The sequence below is a fragment of the Marmota marmota genome, unplaced genomic scaffold (genome assembly GCF_001458135.2).
Source record: "Marmota marmota marmota unplaced genomic scaffold, marMar, whole genome shotgun sequence".
NCBI lineage: Eukaryota > Metazoa > Chordata > Mammalia > Rodentia > Sciuridae > Marmota > Marmota marmota.
Genome location: NW_026000171.1, coordinates 6686081 through 6711352, shown reverse-complemented (window position 1 = coordinate 6711352; position 25272 = coordinate 6686081). Strand labels below are relative to the sequence as shown.

The following is a 25272-nucleotide window of genomic DNA, read 5'->3' as shown; positions in this document are numbered from 1 at the left end:
GGGGGGGGGGGGGGGGGGGGGAAAGGTTTTACTGGAATGTAAGCACAGTGTTTAGATATCACTCAGCTCATGGCAGCCAGGAAGGGGCAAGAGAGAAGGGTGAGTGGGGTGGGAGTGGGGAGAAACAAGAAATGAGCTTTTAGTACACATCATCTGACCTCCAACCATGCCCCAACACCTACAGTTTCTACTACCTTCTATTAATCTAGTGAGCTATCAATAGATTAATGTACTGATGAGGTCAGGAGTCCTTTTTGCCCAATAGTCCAGCCTCTGAACATTGTGCACTGGGAACCAGGTCTTCAACATATGAGACTTTGGGAGACATTCCATATCCAAACTGTAAAATTAGCTCCTGCCTCCCAAAGGATCATGGCTGTTTTACAGTGCAAAATGCATTCATTTCATCTCTGCAAATCCCCATAGTCTTGAATTCCAGTGTTTCTCAAAAGTCTGTGTCTCTTAAGAGATCAAAGGCAAACTCTTAGCTTTGAGTCCCTATAAAAATAAAAAAGCAAGATACATACCACCAACAGAGAGTGGTGCAGAATAAATGTTTCTATTCCAAAAGTGAGGAATAGGAAAGATGAGGGGTGGCTGTGGCTCAGTGGTAGCGCACTTGCCTGGCATGTGTGAGACACTGGGTTTGATTTTTAGTAAAGAATAAATCCAAGTGGACAGCTTTTTGTTTCACTATTTACATAGATTTGTAGGCAGAGGTATATACTTGCATTCTAGATATTGGGATGCTACATTAATTATTGCTATGTAGGGAAACCTCAAAATTTCTTTCTCTGATATGGCAGTGATAAAGTTGTTGCTATAACTCTGGGTTGGCAAACTGTAGCCAACCCTAGTGTCCTGCCTGATTTTTGAATGAGCTGATTGCTTTTTTACATTTAAAAAGTAGTTTTAAAAATAATGCTTTGTGATATTGGAATGAAAATTAAATGAATTGTGAATTTTAGTGCTCATAAATAAGGTTTTATTGGAATATAAGCACAGTTGTTATTTACATGTTGTCTCTGGCTACTTGCGTGTTCCAGTGGCAGAATTGTGTAGTTTGCAGAAGAGACCTTTTGTGGCTTACACAACCTAAAATATTTACTATTTGGTCTTTTTTCCTTTTTTAAATATAATGTTATTGTATTTTTTATACCTTTATTTTGTTTATTTATTTTTATGTGGTGCTGAGGATAGAACCTGGTGTCTTACACATGCTAGGCAAGCACTCTATTTGGCCTTTTTAACAAGAAGTTTGTTGACCTTGCTTTAGAGTGTTATGAGCACTGTTATTATCTTGCTCACACATGCTCTTGAAGTAGCTTCTTCAAATTGCTTATTAGATGATTAAAATGTAAGGGTAACCCTACATAAAGGGTTATGATGATGTCTTTTACTGGTAGAAAATGTTGAGAAGTTACTGTGTGTTTTTTTTTAAATTTCTGTAGAAAAATGTTAAAACAGGGCTGGGGTTGTGGCTCAGTGGTAGAGTGCTTGTCTCAAATATGTGAGGCGCTGGGTTTGATTCTCAGCACTGCATAATAAATAAAAAAATAAAGGCCCAGTGACAAGTAAAATAAATAAATAAATGTTAAAATGGCGTGTAGTTCTGTCAAAAGCTAAATATGTTATTTGTTAGGGCTGCCCATGAAGTACCATAGACTGGTTTTAACAACAAACTTATTTTCTCACAGTTTTGGAGGCTAGACTTCTAAGAATAAGCTGTTAATAGGTTTGCTTTCTCCTAAAGCCTCTACTTGAATTGCAGGGTTTTTTAGTCCTGGTATGCGTTCCTGGTGTCTATTTTTTCTCTTACAGGGCCATTATTCATATTGGTTTTTCTCCTACAGGGCCATTATTCATATTGGTTAGGGCCCCATCTTTATAACTTCATTTAATTATCTCTTTAAAGTTCCTGTCTCCAAATATAATTGCAGTCTGAGGTACTAGGGGCTAGGGCTTTAACATATGAATTTTGAAGGGATCAAGTTCATTCCACACCACCAATAAATTTCTTTTGGAAATTTTCATTTATTCATTAAGCATATCTTGAGGATGACAGTGTTCAAGATATAGATGGTGAACAAAACAGGTCTGACATTTAAGGAGCTTATGGTTTAGTGGGGGAAGACAGAAAATAAAAAGGAAAACAATTTCAGAGAGTGGTACGGGCTACAAAGGAAATTAAACAATATTATGAGTAACTAGTATAGTGGGGTAATGTTAGGGTTGCCTCAAAAACGTGACTTTCACCTGAGAAGTAAATAATGAGGAATAGCTAACTAGTTAAGTACCCAGACCTGTTTCTGGGTTCTGATACTGTTCAACATTGGCGTGGAAAAGGATCAAATGGATAGTGAAAAGATTTAAATTTTATAAGTTGTGATTTGAAAGGTAGGCAGGGTTGAAGTCAGGAATGATTTTTTGGACATTATTGTAAGGATTTTGGTTATCCTTTGCACAAAGAAAATCTGGAGGGATTTTAATAGGGGAGTGACATGATTTTTCTGTTTGAAAGACTATTTGGCTGTTGAATAAAGGAGACTGCAGGTACAAAAGTGGAAGATAGGGAGATCACTTAGGGAACCCATATATTCTAGGATGGAAGTATTTTGGCCTGTGGTAGTTCCAGGGAGGAGGAAAAGAAATGGAAAGAATTTGAGAGTGATTTTGGAGGTCAAATCCATAGTATTTACTAATGGATTGTGTGTGGGAATTTGGGAAAAGAGAAAAATATCTTTGACAATAATGTTATAGAATACTGTCCTCTGTGGCAGGTAAACCCTATAGTGTTAAAAGATTAGGTTATTCCTATAGCAGCAAGTTGCAGAATATAATTGGAAAGGTAAAGCTTTCAGTTATGAAATAGGCAAACATAAGGCAAGCACACAGGCTATAATTTAATTCAGTGTCCTAATGACAGGCTTATAACTTCTAGAAAGCCTGTAGGGAATTCATAGTTTGTCAGAAAGTATGCCTTTGGGAATAATAACCTGTTTGGAACCAAAAAGACCCAGAGAATATTATAGTGAATGTCAGGTTTGATGGCATGGCTATGCATGCAATTAAGTGATTTTCTTTCTAGAGTTCTTTACTCCAAGATAAATGTTTTTAAAGAGAACCAGCCTTTTGGTGAAAGTGGACAGGATATATGAATTAATGGTAGATAAAAATGAATGAAATAGGTCAAGGCTTTCTTCCTCAAAATTTGAACTTTCTCTGTCAAGAAGAATTTTAAGATTGTTAAACTGTTAGTGTGAACCCAGAGAGTTGTGAGACTTGGGTCTTATTTTGACACCCCTAGTTCTGAATCTTAGGGTCCTCATCCATAAGACAGGTCTCTTTGAGATGGGTGATTTTAGAAGGGAAAAAGTATGTATTATTCCAGATTTCTGAACGGAACATACAGAAGTAAGACAATTGATAGTAACCTTCATTTCAGAATTACCAGGTGTCGTCCCCTATTTTGTTTTTTTCTTCTGAAGAAACAGGGATTGATGAGTTTAGTCATGTTACTTTTATTAAGGGAGAAGATAGCAATCCTTATAGTGTTTGCAAAATATACCTCTTTGAGAAGCATATTTAAAAATTTCCTTATGTAGGGATTTTTAAAAAATATTTTTTAGTTGTAGTTGGATACGACACCTTTATTTCACTTGTTTATTTTTGTATGTGGTGCTGAGGATCGAACCCAGGGTTTTGCATGTGTGAGGTGAGCGCTATACCGCTGAGTCACAACCCCAGCCCTTATGTAGAAATTTTATGATAGTACTAAATTGTATGGAGTAGTTTTGGCAGACAGTGATTCAAACTCTGTAAAACATGTAACTCAGATTTCCAGGAACTAGTTTTAATGACTTTTTCTCAAACTTAGAATGGAACTGTATGTGATGAATAGGCTTTTATATGCTACATACAAGAGTAAGACTGTGAGGGTTGTCATTTCCTGGTCAGCCTTTATTTTTCCTTGTTTTTCAGACTATCATTACAGGTGTGTGCTCCACCCAAGGAATTCTATCACTAGTTGTTTTTAGCTGTTAATGATGATAGAGGTTATGAAAATAGTCTATATCTAACTGCAGAAAACAGCTCTTACTTTACTGTTAATTTTTAAAAATATATTTATTTTTTAGTTGTAGGTGGACACAATACCTTTATTTATTTATTTTTTAAAATTTTTATGTGGTGCTGAGGATCGAACCCAGTGAGTGCCTCATACATGGTAGGTGAGCGCTGTACACACTCTGAGCCTCAACCCCAGCCCCTACTGTTAAATTTTATATGAAATAAAGTGCTGAAAAATTCTTAAAAGATACTTATAATTAATGTTTGTAGAATTATGAACACTGTTTTTGGTGCTCAAAGCTATTTTCATTATTCACTTAATTAAAATATAATTATTAGAATAAATATATGCAGTATAAAATTCAAAAGCTACTAAGTGATATACAACAAAATATTCTTTTTCCTATATTTTCACTTATCCACTTTCCTTTCTCAACTTCCTAAGATTTTATACAAACACACTAACTTGCTTTTTTTGCATAAAAATATTGGAAATATTTATGTAAAAGGGTGTTTTAAAATTGTTCTTACACATAAAAGATTAAGCCCTTTAGTAAATTATAGATTATTTCTAATTGTTAAATATACCATGAGAAAATAATTTATTTCAAAATAGTTGAATTTATGAGTCTTCTTTTTAATATTTATTTTTTAGTTGTAGTTGGACCCAATACCTTTATTTATTTATTTTTATGTGGTGCTGAGGATCAAACCTAGGGCCCCTGCATGTGCTAGGAGAGCGCTCTGCCACTGAGCTACTGAGCCCCTTATGAGTCTTACATGTTCTGGGTTTTGTCTCTTAAAAAGTACTTTGAATCTTGGGAAAAAAAATCTTTCTATGGTTTGTTTTAGTTCTTAGATGTCTCATTCATTCATTCATTCATTCATTCATGTTTATTTAGCCTGGACCTTATTGTGTTTTACAGGCCAGCCTCAAACTTGAATTCTTTTTTCTTAGCCTCCTTGAGATCACAAATATGTACCATCATAGGTAGATTTATTTATTTTTATTTTTTGGTATTTGAGATTGAACCCAGAGGCACTTAACCACTGAGTCATATCCTCAGCTGTTTTTATTTTTTATTTAGAGACAGGGTCTCACTGAGTGGCTTAGGGCCTCACTAAATTGCTGAGGCTGGCTTTGAACTTGTGATCCTCCTGCCTCAGTTTCCTGAGCCACTGGGATTTTAGGCACGCACCACCATGCCTGACTATATTTCTTTATTTTATTTTATTTATTTATTTTTTTAGAGAGAGAGAGAGAATTTTTTTATTATTTATTTTTTAGTTTTCGGCGGACACAACATCTTTGTTTGTATGTGGTGCTGAGGATTGAACCCGGGCCGCACGCATGCCAGTCGAGCGCGCTACCGCTTGAGCCACATCCCCAGCCCTATTTCTTTATTTTTAAGGTTTATATCTTTGAGTGATTTGTACTTTATTTTGGCATAGAGTTTGAATTAGGAATCCAATTTTATTCTTTCCTGGATGATTATCCAGTTAGTTCTATGCCACAATTAAGCCATCTTTTTTTTTTTAACATTAAATATATATATATATGTATGTATTTTTGGTCTATTTTCAGACCACTAGTTGATTCATTGATTTGTTTGCTAGTACACACTTTTTTGTACTTTTATTTAAACATTTATTTATTTATTTATTTTGCAGTTGTAGATGGACAGCATATCTTTGGTGCTAAGGATCGAACCCAGTGCCTCATGTGTGTCAGGCAAGTGCTCTACCACTGAGCTGTAGCCCCAGCCTAGTACATGCTTTTAATTGTTATCGCTTTAATATGTCTTTATATCTAGCAGGAAAGTTTCTTAATCCTTACCCCTCAATTAGTGTCCCTTTTTTTCAGAAAAATTTTGGCTTTATATTTGTTACTTTTTCCATTTAGCTTTTAAATCCCTTTGTTAAGGATATAAAAATAGCAAATTAGGAAGCTCCAGGCTTTCGTTGATTCAAGGAGACATAATCACATCACCCCTAAAACAAAAACCACTACAGAAGAAATATCCTGGAGACTGGCTGAAATGATTTCCATAACCTCTGGAAAACAGTGAAAGGTATATAGCAACTTAGTATGAATACTCAACCAAGAAAAGGTCACATTTTAAATGGTAGAAAATTTGGACATGTTTTTGTTTGTTCTTATTCCACTTTTCCCAGTGTAGTAGTCGTCTGGGTGTAAAGGAGTCTGAGATCCCATTTCCTTCCTTCAAACCAGAGGATCAGAGTAGCTCTTATTGAAAAATTCTTTTGCCAGGGTATTGCCTGCAGAAGTGATCCCTGCTTTGTGTAGTTTGGAGCTGAGGTAGGGAAAGGCAACACAATTTGACTCTCAGAATGGGACAAAAGTCAGAAACCTACAAATGCCTTGGTGGAGGTGCAAGAGATTTGAGGTGGTTGCATATAGTGGATCATGTAAGCCATAAGAGGAATTAAGGTGAGGCTTTTTCAGAAAATAAGACATTCAAATGCAATGTCAATATGGGGATTCATAAACCTACCTACAGACCCAAGCAAGACATACTCTCAAAAAAAGACCTCAGAAGGTCTTCAAGCCTTCACCTTCATCTGAGGGCTCAAAACATGTCCTTTTGATAAGTAGAGGACTGCCCTATCACAGAGCTAGACTTCAAAGCTGAAAAGGGTGGCTGGTTTTTTGAATTTTGGTTCTGGGGATTGACAGTAGGCCCTTTCACACATGCTAGGCAAACACTCTACTACTGAGCTACACCTTTAGCCCTGTTTGTTTTTTCAAATGCCAAATTTTCAACAGAAAATCTCACAAGGTGTATAATGAAACAGGAAACCCTGATTCAAAGGAACAATAAATTTCCAGAAACTGCCCCAGAAGAAATACTGATCTGGACTTAACTAGACAAAAAGATTTTAAAATTACTGTCTTAAATTTGGTTAAATTGCTGAATGAAGGAATACACAGAGAAAGAATTAAAGGGAATTATGGAAGAGATTCATAAACAACCTGATTTTTAATTTTGGCAGGGAGGCACTACTGAAATTGAACTTGGGGATGCTCTTTTACTGGGTTACACTCCCAACTCTTTTAAGACATGGTCTTAACTACGTTGCTGAGCTTGACCTTGACTTTGGACCCAGCTACAAGATATTTTTGGCAAAGAAAGATTAAAAAAGGAGGGGCTGGGATTGTGGCTCAGTGGTAGAGCGCTTGCCTATCACGGGCGGTACCCGGTTCGATCCTCAGCACCACATAAAAATAAAAGCATTGTGTTGCGTCCATCTACACCTAAAAAAATAAATATTTTTTTTTTAAAAAAGGAAACAGATTCTGAGGTTGAACAATATAAAAATTGAAAATTCATTAGAAGAGTTTAAAAGCAGGTTTGAACAGGTAGAAGAATCAGTGAGTCTGGGAACAAAGAAGACAAAAATGGAGAATAGTCAATAGAGCCTAAAGAACTTAAGAAACACCATCAAGCAACCCAATATATAAGTTATGTTAGTTCCAGAAGAAAGAGATAAAGAAAAGAGCAGATATTATTTTAATAACTAATAGCCAAAAATATCCTTTTTTTTTTTTGAGGAGGAGAGTGTATTGGGGATTGTTTTCAGGGGCACTTGATCACTGAGCCATATCCCCAGCCCTGTTTTGTATTTTATTGAAAGAGTCTCACTGAGTTGCTTAGCACTTTGCTTTTGCTGAGACTGGCTTTGAATTCTTGATCTGCATGCCTCAGCCTCCTGAGCTGCTGGAATTACAGACAAAAACATCCTTCCTAAATTTGACAAAAAACCTGAATCTAGAAATCCAGGAAGCTCAATGAGTTCTAAGTTACATGAATTCAAGGAGTTCATACCAAGACACATTATAACCAAACTTGAAATCAAAAGGAGTCTTAAGCAGCAAGAGGAGGATGACTTGTTACACACACAGTGTCACCAGTAAAATTATCAGCAGATTACTCAACAGAAACCTGGGAGGCCAGAATGTAATGGGATATAGTATATTTAAACTTCTGGGAGGGGGGCCAGGGGAGCTAGCCATGAATTCTGTATCCAGCAAAATTGTCCATCAAAAATTGGAGAGAAGTAAAGGCATTCCCAGGTAAACAAATGCTAAGGGAGTTGGTTATTAGTAGAACTGCTCTATAAGAAATGTAAAGGGAGTTCAAGTTGAAATGATAGTTACTAGAATGTTAACTTTGTACCACATAAAAAGATATTAAGGAACTCTGTGAAAGGTAAATAGATGAGTATGTTAAATCAAGCATTATAGAAATCTATACATTATAGAAATGTTATAAGTCAACATTTCTATGGGTTTTACAGGGCAAATGAGTAAAAAAAGAGTACATTTGTGTTAATGCATGTACAGCATATAAAAATAATTTATGACTTGTATTCAAAAGTAAAGTGAGGTGAGCTATATGGGAGTAATGTTTCTTCTATGCAGTTATTGCTTTTATTTGTTTTGAGCTGTTGTAACAAAATACCTCCAAGTAAGTAATTTTGCAAAGAATAGAATTTATTTTCTCATGGTTCTAGTCCAGGCACTGACAGCTTTGGCATGTGGTGAGGGCTATTCTCTGGAAAGTGTGTGCATACACCTAGTGTATGGACTATACTTTTCTATTTCTTTATATACCTTTTAGTTTTTTTGTTTGTTTTGTTGTTTTTGTTAACTGGGCATGTTAGATATCATATTTTAGCAGTTCTTGGTACTAATTCCCCCTTCTTTCAGGTCTTGACATTGTTACTTGGTTATTTGATTAGTAGCTGAGTGGTTTATTTTAGTGAAGTATGTTTCCCTTCTTAGTGTTCAGCCTCTGATAACTGTTCCTCGGGGGGTATAGTTTTTGATATGCTCTTAGTCACCCTGAGATCTTAGTACTTTTGGGGGGGAGGATATAGAGGATTGAATTCAGAGGTACTCAACCGCTGAGCCACATCCCTAGCCCTATTTTGTATTTTATTTAGAGACAGGACTCACTGAGTTGTTTAGCACCTCGCTTTTGCTGAGGCTGGCTTTGAACCCGCCATCCTCCTAACTCAGCCACCTGGGCTACTGGGGTTACAGGTGTGTGCCACCATTTCTGCCTATAATGCTTTATTTTATTTATTCTTATTGTATTTGTAAATTTAGAAAACATTGTTGGTAGGAATGCATATTGATTTCAGGGCTTTCCTGGAAATTGATTTTCTTTTTTTTTTTTTTTTTGTCTCTTACTTTAATTTTATATATATATAAATAATATGTTATATATCTAATTTGTTATGTATGACAGCATAATGCAATTCAGTTTATATTACACATATAGAGCACAGTTTTTCATGTCTCTGGTTGTACACAAAGTAGATTCACACCATTTGTTTTCATACATTACTTAGGGTAATGATGTTCATCTCATTCCACCATCTTTCCTACCCCTGTGCCCCCCCTCTTCCCCTTCCTCTCCTTTAACCTATCTAAAGTCCATTTCTCCCATGTCCCCACCCCATCCTCATTATGAGTCAGCATCCTCATGTCAGAGAAAACATTTGAAATTTGGTTTTTTGGGATTGGCTAACTTAGTGTAGTTCTCCAACTCCATCCAGGTACCTGCAAATGCCATAATTTTGTTTTCTTTTAATGCTGAGTAATATTTCATTGTGTATATATATATGCCACATTTTCCCTATCCATTCATCTACTTAATAGCCTTTGGGTTGGTTCCACAATAGCTATTGTGAATTATGCTGCTATAAACATTGATGTGGCTATGTCCCTATAGTGTGCTATTTTTTTTTTTTTTTGTATAAACCAAAGAGTGGGATAGCTGGGTCAAATGGTGGTTCCATTTCTAGTTTTCCAAGGAATCTCCATACTGCTTTCCAGATTGGCTGCACCAATTTGCAGTCCTACCAGCAATATAAGAGTGTGCCTTTTCCCCCATATCCTCCCCCAAATTATTGTTGTTTGTATTCTTAATGGCTGCCTTTCTGGAGTGAGATGAAATCTTTGTAGTTTTGATTTGCATTTCTCTATTTGTTTGAGATGTTGAACATTTTTTTTATATATTTGTTGATCGACTCTATCCTCTTAGAAGTGTCTGTTCAGTTCCTTGGCCTATTTATTGATATTTTTTTTTGGTGTGTGTGTGTGTGTAAGTGTGTGTGAAGATTTTTGAGTGCTTTATATATCCTAGAGATTAATGCTCTATCTGATGTGCATGTGGTAAAAATTTGCTCCCATTCTGTAGGCTCTATTCACCTCACTGATTGTTTCTTTTGCTGAGAAGAAGCTTTTTAGTTTAAATCCATCCCTGGAAATTTATTTTCTTATTTATTTATTTAGAATTCTTAAATTCTTTGGGAAAACATTTCATTTGCTTTCTTTTTTTTAGATCAAGGGCTACAAAATGATTATAATTAAGTGTGTTATTCTGTTTACATTTTTACAAATGAGCAGCACTTTTCTATATAGCTCCTGCTATGAGAAATTTGTGGTTTTATTTCAAGGATACTTTTAAGAAACTTAATTCTACTTGCTACAATTTAAGAATGAAGATTCTGATTCTGTAGTTTACTTGTGTTATAAACTATCTAACCTTAGGGTTCAGGTTCTTATCTTGAGTCCTCTGCCTAAATCTTAATTTTGTTGACCAGTAGAAAGTACATGAGCTTCGTGAAGTTTCAAAAATGGCTTAGAATAAATCCTGGTGGTTCTTTTTTGTATCCTAACAACCTTGAATAAGTTACTTAACCTTCCATTCTCAGTTTCCACATTTATTAATTAGGCAATAATAATATTTCAGAGGACTATATTTAGGAATTAGATGAGATAGTATCACTGGAAACCTAGGCCAGAGACTAATTTTGGGGGTTTCCAACAAATCAGGTACAGCTACTTGCCCCCAAAACCAAGTGGAAAAAGTAAGTAGTGGTGCAAAGTAGAAAAGAAGCTTTCATTTGTAGCTAGCTGGGAAATCAAGGGGACCTACATTCTTAGCGCTGTCTTTGGGGCTACTGACAGGAGCTTCCAGATTATATAGACAAGGGGGACCAGAAATATGCATAGTCAAGCAGTCTTGGGCAAACTGTTTTGGTTGATCAGTTAAGATTGGTGGTGGTGGGGTGCTTATTTTAGATAGCTGCAGCTTCCTGGGGGTATTCTTTGGATTCATCACAATATATTATATATGAGACACCATGTTCTTGGAATCCAAGGTGACTGAGAGAAAAGGAGACCAGATGCAAATTGTAGGCAGAGGTGCCAGTTTTTTTTTTTTTTTTTTTTTTTTTATCCTTTTAGTTACCTGTTGCATGCTCAAATGAAGAATCTTAGATTCTTGTCACAATACAACATATACATTCTCTGGTACAGTGTTTATCCTAGTTAATAAATGTTAGCTGTCTTTTCCCTTAAAATGGTAGCCCTGAAATAACTTTGTAAGCTATAACCAATTAAATAAGTATATACCATTAGCATTGTTTCTGTGAGGAAAGATGTGAATGAAAGAACTAAAGAGAGGAGAGGCTGCTCAACAGTAACACAGGTTTATTTGGGACAAATATGAGGTGGGGGCCCACTGGTGACTGAGACCTGTGTTCCATTTACAGGTAGTTACAGGGGAGTGATGAATGGAGAGATTTTTGCAGTTGTTAGGGGATTGTGAAGAAAAACTTCTTGTTAGGGAGAGGGTCCTTGTGCTGTCACCTTCCTAAGGAACCTGGTGTTCTTCCAGATTTCAGTCCTAGATAACAGTTTCCTTTCTTACGATTATAGAGTATTATTTGAGATTTCTTTGCATAATGGAGTACTGTCTTCTGTCTCTGGTTTAGGTCAGGCTGAGCCAGAGTGACCTTGAGGCGACTCTTATTCTAAGATGGTAGGATATGTTTCAAAATGGCATTGCCTATGTCAGATTCCTCCTAACAATTTCCTCTTCAAAAATGGTCATTAATAGCCTGGTTATAAACTTCTTAGGCTTGCTTAAGCCCCTAAGTAATAGATGCATGCTCAACTTTGGTGATCCTTATAGATTTGTGTTTGTTCTTACCATAAACTTTTTAGAAAGCCCATAAAGAAATGCTGCAGTAAACTCAAGTGACTTATAAAACTGACTGTTGGCTAATTTTTAATATAATTTCAGTTTTTTTTTTTAAGTTTTTTAGTTGTTGACAGACCTTTATTTTATTCATTTATTTATATGCGGTGCTGAGATTCAAAACCCAATGCCTCACATATGCAAGGCGAGTGTTCTACCACTGAGTGAGCCACAACCCCAGCTCCATTTAGAAAGAACTTTTGAATCGCATGGGATTTATAAGTTTGGCATGTATGTTGAGCTCATCTTGTTTTGGTATTTTTTAATTGGATTGGCTGTGGTAGTCTCCTAATTTGGATATTCAACAAATTGTCCAAAATAAGCTTGTGTACTGAGTGCCAAGGACTTGAAAAAAGACTTGAACCTCTAAGAAACTAAATTACTGCAGTCCAGTTTAGAGAGAGATTGATTATTTCTGAAAGTGTCTTTGCCACTCAAGAACATTGAAATGTCATCTAGATCAAATATTCATTAAACATTTATATACATAGCACTTTCTGGGAACTAATATGGAATAAAAGGAGTGTGTTCTGGTTCTTTCTTTCTTTCTTCCAAGGTAGTCTACTCAGAGGTCAGAACAACTAAAAATTGTTGAAATGTCAAACATGAAGCATTTTGAATGTTAAACATTACCAGTAAAAACCAGGTATGTTGGTATACAGCCAGTATCCCAGGAGGCTGAGTGAGGTAGGAGGATTGCAAGTTCAAAGCCAGCCTGGGCCTTGACTAGTTAGTGAGACCCTGTCTCAAAAATAAAATAAAGAGAGCTAGGGATATCGCTCAGTGGTAGAAGAATTTTTTAGCATGTGCCAGGCCTTGGGTTTAGTCCCCAGCGTTGCATTCATAAATGAATGAATGACTGACTGATATTCAGTTCCCAGCAAATATATAAATAAATACTACATAAATTCAAAGTCCCTGAACTTTGTCTTATTTATTTCATGCAAAATTTGGTGAAATAGAAATAAAAACACCTTATACTAGTATCATTCTGATGTTTTGAGATTGGATATGTAAAACTCAGCTGTAATGTAAAAGCCTACATCTATTCTTTGAACAGTTAGGTATGTTTTTATTTGGAAAAATAAATGACACATGGTAGGAAGAAAATCAGGCACAGCAAGGTGAAAAGTCTTCTCACTCTATAGACTTCACATGTACTTCTTTGCCAAGAACATAGTTTTGAATGCTTTCTAGTCATTCTGTGTATAGGTATACTTTATATAGCTAGACATTTTGGTAACATGTAAGTGGGAACACATTAAATAAACATTTTGCATTGTGTCTTGTTTTTTATTTTTTAAAAAGGTCTTGGTAATCTTTCCTATCAGCAAATACAGATTTTTATACATTCTTTTATTGTTCTTAATGATTGCTGAATTTTTTGTTTTAATGTGTAATATAACTGATATGTTCCACTCAGCATTCACATATTTATTTTAAAAAATACTTAAGCAAAATTTTTCTCTTTTTAGGATCAACTCCCTATCCTGAAAAAGCCATTCTCCCAAGAAGAAGGGATAGAAAGAAAGACTACTTTGTAAGAAAGGATTGGGTATCCCATGAACGAGCCAGCAGAAAAACGATTGGGGTGCAACAGGACTCCAGAGCCAGATTTAAGGCTCAGAAAAGGGCACCAACTTGATGATACAAGGGGAGGCGATAATGACATCCACCAAGGAGATTTGGAACCCATTTTAGAGGCGTCTGTTTGTTCTTCCCATCATAAAACGGTAAGTAAAAGTTGAAATTACATGAACAAAGCAAAAATTTATGGGGGTGTAGTGGGGAGGGGGAGGGAGGATACTTTAAAAAAAATAGACACAGTGCTATTGCTGGAAAGAGGGAGAGGGAGGAGTATTGATTTGTATTTTTTAATTCACAATAACTTGAAATCTTTTAAATTTAACTCTGGTATTTGATTTTATATTTTACTCTTCCACTGACACTTAAAATAATGTTTAATCTGCTTTCTCTTGTTTAAGGGAGAAGAAATGCTCTTTTGTATTACCATATAACCTTTCTTATTTGACCCATGTTTCGTTATGATGTTATCAGTGATGTTTTTGGAGAAATTCTAATTGTATGCTGAAACAGCTTCTCCAGAAACTGTTTATCTTCAGTTTATACCTTGGGGGTTGGTAGAATTTTGAAAACAGAAGGTAGATTTTAATTTTTCCTTTCACTTCTCAGAGGAAGGACCAGTCTTTTAATCAGCAGCTGCCCTGAGAGAGCAGAGGTATAAATTTTTGTGAAGAACAACATTAGAAAGTCATTACAGACATTTTGCTATGGGTTTTGGAAATGTTGCATTATGTAGTATATGTTTAATGTTGCAGCACTAGGTAGTACACTGTTTCTAGACTGTAATGTGTGCTCGTTAGTAGCTTGTGAATTAATGTTAGTATTACATTAGTATTTAAAAGTAGGGGCTGGGCCTGTAGCTCAGTGGTAAAGCACTTGCCTTGCATGTGTGAGGCACTGGGTTTAATCCTTAGCGCCACATAAAAATAAATAGAGATACCGTGTGTTCATCTACAACTTAAAAAAAAAGTAGAACACAGACTCTGGGGATGTAGCTCGGTGGGTGAAGCACAGCATATGGGAGGACCTGGGACCCCAGCACTACAAATAACAAAATTGAACAATAAAAAGTAGGATGAAAATACTGAGTGCATATGTAGTAAGTAATGTACATTTAAACTACATGAAAACTACATTAAATTTGATGAAAATTTTTAGTTTTTGTAGTTGGATATATGTGTATAAATATGATTGACATGAAATACATTTCTCACTGAGTTTTGGTAATGAAAATGTTTTGAAATCTTTGGTTGGAATAGCAGTTTCACCATCCTAAAATATATGCTTATTGGTAGCAGTGTTATTGGGTTGAACTACAGAGTCTTGTCCTTTCAAATCTTTTATAATAGTGAAATTTGTTGTTCCTGGTAACACTTTATAAGACCGACTTTATAATTTTGGCTAGATTTTTTTTTAGAATAAAAGATTATGTATGCACATATTTGTGTGCTTACATACGTATCAACAGATAGTCTGATTTTTTTCCCCCCACTCCTCTTTGATGGTATTGGAGGTTGAACCAGGGCCTTGCAAACCCTGTACCTCTGAGCTATGCCCCTCCTTCCCCAGTTTTTCCTTTTGGACGTTATTTATTTAATTCTTAATTTTAACTGGATTCAGATTAGAAGCAAAAGCTTTTGTAGAGGACAGACTGTGTCTCTTGGCAATCTGTTCTAGCATTTCTCTGTTTCTTCTTTGATTCTCTTGGCCAAAAGTTTAGCATATTCTGTAGTCATTTCGTTAATCTTCTTTGTAGACTTTTTCTCCAGAACAATATGCCCATGTTGATGTGGCGTAATGAGACACTAATCTTGGTGCTTTGGTTCTGGGTTTTTTATCTTCCTTTTTTAAGGGTTTTCTGACAATGTATTTGTGAGATTGAAAAGTTTGCATGTTTTGCCAGCTCTTTTGGGCCCCAGGTAATGAGGCACAGTAGTATTTGTAAGTCCAGGAATATCTTTTTTTTTTTTAAAACAATAACCAAGTTGAGAATGCTCAGGTTGTCATCCATACTTGATGCAGTTGATTGCCTACAAGGCACTGTGAAAAGAGAACTCCAGCCCTTTAAAAAAAAGAGACAGGGTCTTTCTAACTTGTGTAGCAAACTAGCCTTGGACTTGTGATCCTTCTGCTTCATCCTCCCAGTAACTGTAATTACAGGTGTGTGTCATTGTGCCTAGCCAGTTTATGGGATTTTAAAAGAAGGTTAAGAGTATGTATAGTATGGGGTTGGGATTGTGGCTCAGCGACAGAGTGCTCACCTAGCACATGCGAGGCACTGGGTTCGATCCTCAGCACCACATAAAATAAATAAAGGCATTATGTCCAACTACAGCTTAAAAAAAAAAAAACGAATATGTATAGTAAATACGGCCTTTAAACCAACGTTATTTGTTTAAAAAGAAGTTTGACAGATACTGGTGGTAAGAGTTTTCTTCTATATTTGAGACTTTATTTCATGTTACTGTTTTTAGTGTAGCATATTAGCAGTTTAAACTTCCCTAATTAGGCTGAGCAACTTAAGTTTCCCTGAGTTGCTGTGAGGCCTAAGTACTTAGGCCTAAGTAGTTACTCTTTAATAAGAGCTATTACTAGGTGTGGGTGAGTAACTGGGATTTATCATTTTTGTTGTTTTTTCTTTTAATTGTAATTTAAAAGACCACGTAACATGACATGTACCTTTAACAGTTTTTAAATATATTATACAGTATTGTTAGTTAGCTATATATACAGTGCTAAACAGAGGACCTCTAGAACTTTTTTTATCTTGCATTATGGAAATTATGTACACCTCCATTGAACAGCAATTTCCCATTTCCCCTCCCCCATGATGACAATCATTTTACTTTGTTTTTATGAATTTTACTATTTTAAATACTTCAGATAGATAAAATCATGCAGTATTTTTCCTTCTGTCATTGGTTTACTACTTAATTTAGCGTATAACGTCCTCAGGTTTCATTTATGAAGCATAGTATCAGGATTTTCTTCTCTTTTTTTCTCTGTCTATTTATTTTGGTACCAGGTATTGAACCCAGAGGTGCTTGATTTCTGAGCCACATCCTAGCCCTTTTTATTTTTTATTTTGAGTACAGGGTCTTTGTAATTTGCTTAGAGCCTTGCTAAGTTGCTAAGGCTGGCTTTGAACCTGCAATCCTCCTGCCTCAGTCTCCCACACTGCTGAGATTCTAGGCATGCACCACTGTGCCCGCTGATTTCCTTCTTTTTTAAGGCTGAATAATATTCATTGTATCTATATGCCACATTTTCTTTATGTATTCACCCACTGATAGACGTTTAGGTTGTTTTCATCTCTTTGCTAGCATAAGTAATGGAACAGGGAGCATAGGAGTGCATATCTCTCTAAGATGCTGTTTTCAATATTTTGGAAAAATAAAAGGGAGATCGTTGAATCACAGTCATTACATTTTAAAGTTTTAGAGAAACTGCCATACTGATTTCCTTAGCATTTGTATCATATTATCTTGCATAGCTGTTATGCCATTTTATATTCCCACTAGCAGTACAAAAGTTTCTGGTTTTTTTCACATCCTGGTGATCATGGCCATCCTAACAGATATGAGACCATACTAATATAGAGTAGCTCATGATGGTTTTCATATATAGTATAAGAGTCAAGTTTCATTTTTTTTCATATGGTTGTACAGTTTCCCCAATATGTATATGTATTTTTGAAGTCACATTCCTTTTCCTGTTGTGTAGTCTTGGCATCCTTGGCGGAGATTATTTGATTCTATATGCGTATGCTTATTTCTGGGCTGTCTAGTCTGTCTGTACTATTGGTCTATATGTCTGTCTTTATGCCAGAACCATAACTGTTTTGATGACTGTAACTTTATAATATGTTAAAGCTAGGATATAGAAGGCTTCCACCTTATTTCTTTGCAAAGTTATTGTGGCTGTTTGGGTTTCAAAGTTACTGTGGCTTTGTGGTTACATGTGAATTTTAGAATTTTTTTCCTATAACTGGGATTATCTTAAAGGAAGTTAAAATGTAAAAATAATCAGAATAGAGGGTTGACCAAAATATTAAACACAGATTAGAAGACTTAAAATTTGCTTAAAAACAGAACAGGCAAATTATTTGATCTCTCTATTTTTTGTTACATCTAATATGGGAACAATAGATGATCTCTGTATTCCTAACTACAGTAGGATTCTATAATTTTATTAACAATATTAAGAAGTCGTCAAGTTTGGGGAGCCGCTCTGAATGACCACACCTTCCAGTCCTGATGTATGAGGTATATTTCTTAGTGACTTGGGAGTTGTCCCAGCTTTAATAGCAAGCTGTGGTTCTAGAAGTTAAGTGTCACCTGGTGGGGTAGAGTTGCACTCTCCAATTCCTTTGTAATCCTACCCCTTGCCTCATTCGAATGGCTTCTCCCCAATAAAATGGTTTAGCATGTGCTCCTCGCTCCTCTTTCCATGGACCCCTGAGGTCAGAGGAGCCTTCACAGGACCCAAAGTAAAAGGTATTTCAATGTCTCTATGTGATTATTTCGTGCTAGCCCAGTTCACCTGGATTGACCTTAAGTGTTTTGAATGTGCACTTTGAACTATTGTGAAATATGCTTATATTGAACTTAAAAATACCAGTGTTGATGAAGAAAATAATTCCTCTGGTAACTTCTAGAGATACTGAATAGTAAAGGATGTAAGTGGGCTAAGAGGAAAGGAGGGAATTTATGTAGGGCCTTTCAAGCAACAGGAACAATGTGTGCAAAGTCCTGAGTCTAAAATGAGTTTGCTATTCTTGAGGACTGTTGGGAAAGGAGAGAGGGAGTGTAGTATTAGTCAATTAAAAAAAAAAAAAAAGAATAGGAAAGAACTCTTGTAGGTGATAATATGGAAAAATGGTGTTGGAAGCTATTGGAAAGTTTTAAGCAAGGAAACGGTGACAACTTATGTAGATTTTGAAAAGGTCACTCTTTAGCTCCTGTGTAGAAAACTTAGAAGTGAGTTAAGCGATTACTATAGAAATTTATGGAAAAAAAAAAACTTGATAGCTTATTTGGGGTCCATGATGATAGTGGAGTTGTCAAGAAGTAGATAAATTTGAGCTATGGTTTGGAGGTTGAGTTGAAAGGATTTGCTGTTAGATGGGATGAAATAGATTTAAGGAGGAGACCTGGTGTAATGTGAATAACTGAATTGATGGGGATATGATACCGTATTCTGAAAGTGAAAAAACTAGAGGATGAGTTTGGAATTGAAGGTTTAGGTTGGTGGATCAAGAGTTTGCTTTTGGCTATGTTAAATATGATCCATCTTAGTGGATTTGTTATGGTTAGTTGAGTATGAGTTTGGAATTCCCTAGGGGTTTGTGTTGGAGATAATATTGAGGAAGTAGCAGTATATAAATAATATTTAAAATTATTAACATAGTTTAGGTTGCTCAAAAGGAAGAGAGTGAAGATAGGAAAAGATGAGGGTTCCTAGGACCCAGCCTGAAGAATACCACTTAACATTTGAGGTGGTAAGACAGTGCAGTCAGTGAGAAGAGGAAAGTATAAAATGAAAAAAACCAAGAGAGTGTTTCTAGGAGAGGAGGCAGGAATGAGTCGGTTATTGTTAGTCCTGCTAGAGAGATCAAGGATGACTACAATAGAAAAGTTAGCATTGGAGGGCTGGGGTTTTGGCTCAGCGGTAGAGCGCTTGCCTTGCATGTTCAAGATCCTGGGTTTGATTCTCAGCATCACATAAAAATAAATAAGTGAAATAAAAGTATTGTGTCCAACTACAACTTAAATAAATATTTTTTAAAAAGTTAGCATTGGTTCTGGCAACATGGTGTTCATTGTGAACTTGAGAAACCGTTTTAGTGGAGAAGTGGGAACATAAGGCACACTTTGGAATAGGCCTTTATTTTTGGCTTATTTTCTTCTTAAATAAATACATTTTCCAGTTCACATTTGATAGCAAGTGTGTAGATGTAGGTATTGTTTTTTAAGATATTTTTTGAATCATAAAAGGAATGTTCTTTAAGACTTTTTTTATTTTTTAGCCAAGATGTTGTGGCACATGTCTGTAATGTGAGTGATTCAAGAGGTTGAGAAAGGAGGATTGCAAGTTGGAGGCCAGTCTCAGCAACTTAGCAAGACTGTGTCTCCAAAAAAAAAAAAAAAGATAAATAAATAAAAAGGGCTGGGGATATAACTTGAGGCAGTGTACCTCTGGGTTCAATCTCTAGTAAGGGGAGAGCAGGTGGGCTGGGAGAGAAGTGGAAGATATCAAGGTGTTCTACATTCTAACACTCTGTTTCGGATGTTTCCTGGATTCTGTCAACTTGTATTTGGAATCCATGCTATTCTTACTTTGTACTTGGTATTTTAAATATCACAATGTGGATTATGAATTGTAAAACAACTCTTCAGTGAAAATACTGAGGATAGTAATTTTTTTATTCTAACAATGTTTGTAATTGCATATTCATGTTGAATGGAAAAAAGCAGAGGAAAATATTTTACATGCTTGCAATTTATAAATTCATATACCCTGAAATTTAGAGTTACATAAACATTTAATGTCAGTGTGCCAGAAAAACTTATTTATTCCTATATTAGTCAGCTTTTGCTGCAGAAACTAAACACTCAGAGGCTAGTGATTTAGAGCAGTAAGTACACATTTCATGAAGGCTACTGTCAAGTATGACTGTTCTAGATTGCTAGTCTGCTGAGGTCAGCTCCACATTTTCTCATGTGAGACATGGTAGATTGCAAATTCCCATAGACCAAGTCAGATCACCCATTTGCGTTTAAAGTTTCTGCTCATATGTGGTATATGTTTATCTATTAATATTCTATTGGACAAAGCAGTTATGTGGCCAGGTTCAAAGATGGGGCATATTCCTCTGTGGAGAGAAGTATATTACATTGCTACAGTACTTCTATTACTAAAAAAGTTTAAGAATTCTAGATATACAACGTGCTCTCTATATATTCCTCATGCTATATGTGAGAACCATAATATGTGAGGACCATATTATAAAATCTGTCACAGTTTTCCATTCCAGGATCTTTATACAGGTTAGGTTATTGTACTTAGAGTATTAATTAATTCTCAGTGATGAATCTGATAGATTGTTTTTTCTTTTTTAAATATTTTTTTAGTTATACATGGACACAATATCTTTATTTTGTTTATTTTTATGTGGTGCTGAGGATCGAACCCAGGGTCTCTCACTTGCGAGGCGAGCGCTCTGTCACTGAGCCACAACCCCAGCCCCAGATTGTTTTTTCTTATATCACAAAACTGGGCTGAAAGATGGAAGATCTTCTGTTTATCAAGTTTCAGATTATTACTTTATAAAGCTACATTAGTTTCTCTGCAAAAGAGTAAAAATGCTATGTAATATCTTATATATGGATATTTTAATGTGAGGATTTATTTTCATTTTTGTTAGATTATGCTTATGGTTGTTTATATTGATTGACTAGAATTTTAATAATGAGCATTGGGTTATAAAACAAAAGCAGTTATATATCCAATGGTTTCTTCAGATTATAAAATACTGTGTCTAGTTAAAATGACTATACTATGGTATGTTAAACCCTGTGTGTTAGAGATGAGAAAAAAAGAAAAAGTTTAAGGGACCTAGAGCCCATTAATAAATAAAGCAACTGAGATATAGATATTATGACTGTATTTATTGTTATTTTCAACATATTCCAGTGTTGGATAATTTGGAGCAGTTGTCATACACAGAAGACATTTGGCAGGGTCTGGAGACATTTTGATTGTTATAACAATGGGATTGTGCTACTTTTATCTAGTGAGTAGAGGTCTCAGGAGTGCTGCTAAATATTCTACAGTACATAGCTCCCACAACAAAGAATTATCTAGCTAATAATACCAGTAGTGCTGAGATTGATAAGCCTGATGTATTCTGCCTCAGGAGCATGTTATATATCTAGAATTCTTAAACATTTTAGTAATAGAAGTATTGTAGTAATGTAATTTTCAGGCCCAGGCTGAAATTTGTCAACAAATTGTAATCTGTGTAAACAGCCCATCTTAAAATTGTGCTGTGTGTGGCCTACAAGGTGAAACCACATGGCCCTTTTGATCTACTCTGGATCAGGTACCTTTGTAATTGCTAGGTATATAGTGATTCTTGGTGCATGGCCAAAGTGCAGAAGTGGAAAATACACAATCTGTAAATCCCTTAAAGAATAAATAAGATAATTACTGTCAGTGATAAGTCCTTTAATTTACATATAAGAAGTTTTTTTTTTAAACATTTTTTTCTAGTCAATTTGTGTGAAGTACTGGCTATTGCTGCCAGTTTCAGGTTCAGTTGTATAGTAAACATGGGAGCAAGAAAAGAAGGAGTAGTTAACAGAATATTGTTTAATTTTGAGACTGAGATTAAGGCAAAATATTGACTTAATATCTCCAAGTGATTTGAAGAGTTCCATATATTGATATTTGTTTTTGGAGAAAAATTCATTTCTCGTTATTTTCACTTTCGAAGTTGAAGTATCTAAACCATTAGCAGTAGTGTGTGTATCTTTCTTGATAATTCTAATAATGCCCTTAATTTGTAGATAGTACTTTTTACAGACATTCTGAAATAGGAAGAACAAATAAAATCTCTTTTTAAAAAAGTATAAGGTTTGAGTCATTTGCTGAAGGTCCCATGCTTAAATGAGAGCCTGTGCCAAGTCTTCTGACTTATCTTTCTGCTAAACAAAGCTGCCTTTATGAAAATTGACACCAGATTAACTTAATGTTTCTGAATTCCAAACCCTGCCCCTGAGTTGATCCCAGAGGTTAGATTCAGAACTTGATTTTTTTTTTCTGGCAGAATTGTTTCATGTGTGTTTTCTGTTAGACCAATATAATTTTGCTTCTCAGGTGTGTTCTTTTTAATGAGTTTTCTCTTTATTTTGAAAATAAATTGATATGTACCATAGTGCAGTATTTCACGTTTAGAACAATTTTGCCTCATTTTCTTTTTGAAAAATTTTTTTGCATCATTTTTGAGCATTTTTTTTTTCTGCTCTGTTTTAAAATGTAGAAGCTAAGTAGATTATTTAGACTTCTTTCAAAAGAGCCCTCAGGCTCACTGTGTCAAATACCAATCATGTATTTGACAAGGATAAAACTGTAATTGCAAGGCAATAAGGGTGTCTTTTTTCTTTAGGAAGTTAAGTGAAATTCTGAATTAATAAAATAAGATTTAGGATAGTCATAAACATTGCAGAATGATGTATCTTCTTATGTAGTGTTTATTTATCACTAGGTTTAAATCAGTGAATTTATTAAGACTGCTCATTTGAAAAGAAAATAAATACAAATTGCCACAATATTATTCCAGACCTACTGAATAGAGGGGGTGGGGAGAGACACAGACACAGACAGAGAGATAAGTAACAAAGATGCTTATGCTTACTAATATTTAAAAGTTAGTACCAATTTTATTTCTGTGTCCTGCATTTGCTTTACATTAAAATGAGATGTTGAACTAGGTAATAGGTACCTAAGATTTTCTCATTCTCAATTTCTGTGGTCTTTTTCACAATAGTTTTAATACTTCTTTCTTTCCTTCCTTTTTTTTTTTTTTTTTTGGTTAGAGGATAGAAGATGAGATTTCCCCCCAGAAATCAGTCTTATTAGGTATCTTTGCTTAAGCAGTCCTATTTAATGGGTTCTTTCATACTTTTTATTGAGTTTTGTTTAGTGAAACCATTTCTGTATACCAGTAGATAAATCTCAAAGTGGGGGAAAAAAGCAAGGTTCAGTCTTCAGAGTCCTGAATTTGAATCCCTGATTGCTTTTACAGTATTGTTAACCCAGCCTTTTTGATTAAGAGAACCCTTTAAAGGAAAAACAACAAAAACCTTATAGAAGTGCAATAAATAAAGTTAATAAAGTTTGAGACATTTTTTATAAACTGGACACAAGTGTGTAAATCTGTACTCCTAGAAATCCCCTTAATAATGACTGTATTTCCTTCCTCCAGAGGTAACCATAATGTCATAGATTAATTTTCTTGTTTTTGTACTTTATATCACTGTAATCATTCCAGATATGTATGTCTAGTTTCTTTTTCTTAGAATCATGTTTTCAATATTTATCTTGTGTTTTCTGGGTGTAGTTGTAGGTTGTTACATTTTATTGCTTCATGGTATTTCATTGTGTTACTATACAACATTTTATTTACTTATACTATTGTTGAAGGCAGTCTGTGTTGTTTCCAGTTTGGGGCTATTATAAATACAATTGCTATGAACATTCTATTTTTTGTTTATTTGATATATATGCATTTCTGTTAGCTACATACCCAGGAGTGGAATTATTGAGTCAGGATTATGATCCCATGTCCCCTTTAAATATTAAAAACAATAACAGACCTCTTTATAATAGTCACATTTTAAAAGTTTGAATAACCATATGATAGAAATTGTCTTTGAATTTGAAATGTTCATCGTAAGTCAGTTTGTATTTTGTAAATCACTATAGTACCTACTTGTATTTGAAAAATAATAGTATCTACTACTGTATTATGAGATATTCAGTTCAAACACAGTATTTAATGAGCCTAATAGACTTGTATAGTTATTGAAGTGATTATTCAAGATAATGTCATTAGATGGAGATTCAAGGTACTACTTAGAGCTGTGTAACTTCTCTTAGCTTCTGTTTCTTTATTTACCATGCTCGACCTAGACTTCCGTATTACAAAATGGGAATGGAAATACTCAGAAAATTATTGTGAGGATTTAATTTGCAAAAATGCACCTATCAGAGTGTCTGGCATGTAGTTAGTGAACAATAAATAATTGTTGTCCTGTTCTTCCTTTGTAAGGGCACTCCGCTGATAAAATTGGTAAACACATCCTGCACATATAGCCTGATCCACCCCCAACAGTTCTTCCATAAAGGTGATTTCTAAGTCAATTGGACTTTTCATCTTGGACTTTTCACTGTTTTAGATTGAGCTAATTTAACTTAACTTCTCCCCCACCAGCCTTTTCTTCTGATGTCTTAATGTTTATTAAATAGTATTGGCTTGCTTTCAAGTACCCACTGATTCCTAGAGTGTCAGAATGGGAAGGAGCCCAGAAGAAATTGGGCATGTGTGCCTTTAATTGTTCTTCAGATGTTTTTAGTTTCTCTACCATGTGACGGCACTTTGGGCATACAAAGATAAGACATGATTTCTGCCCATAAGTAGCTTACAATATAGTTGGAGAGAAAGATAAATACATTTGTGGTGAGTGCATTGTGACTGCATGCATAGGATACTATAGTAGCAACTCCAGCTGCAGGTGGGGATCAGAAGAGATGAAACATGAGTTTCAGAGGTAGCTAGGAAAAAGGACTGAAGGGCATTCTAGGCAGAGAGAAGAATAGTGGATGCAAAGGCTGAAATGCAAGAAATAGTATGATGCTTTTAGGGAATAGTATTGAGAGCTAACATTTATTGAGTATATACTGGTGCATATATACTGGCATTTTTCTGATTCTGAAAATAATTCAGTGTCCCTGGAATGAAGAGTCAATGTTATACAGT

At 35.2% G+C, this 25272-nt stretch overlaps 1 protein-coding gene across 1 annotated transcript in view; it reads left to right on the top strand.

Moving 5' to 3' along the window:
- Positions 1–25272, top strand: part of Adipor2 (adiponectin receptor 2) — an 80076-nt gene that overhangs the window by 30139 nt on the left and 24665 nt on the right. Inside the window, 3 exon segments of the mRNA XM_015500774.2 lie at positions 13622–13927; positions 19072–19077; positions 19305–19328. Coding sequence (XP_015356260.1) covers positions 13709–13927; positions 19072–19077; positions 19305–19328 — 249 coding nt within the window. The 5' untranslated portion in view covers positions 13622–13708.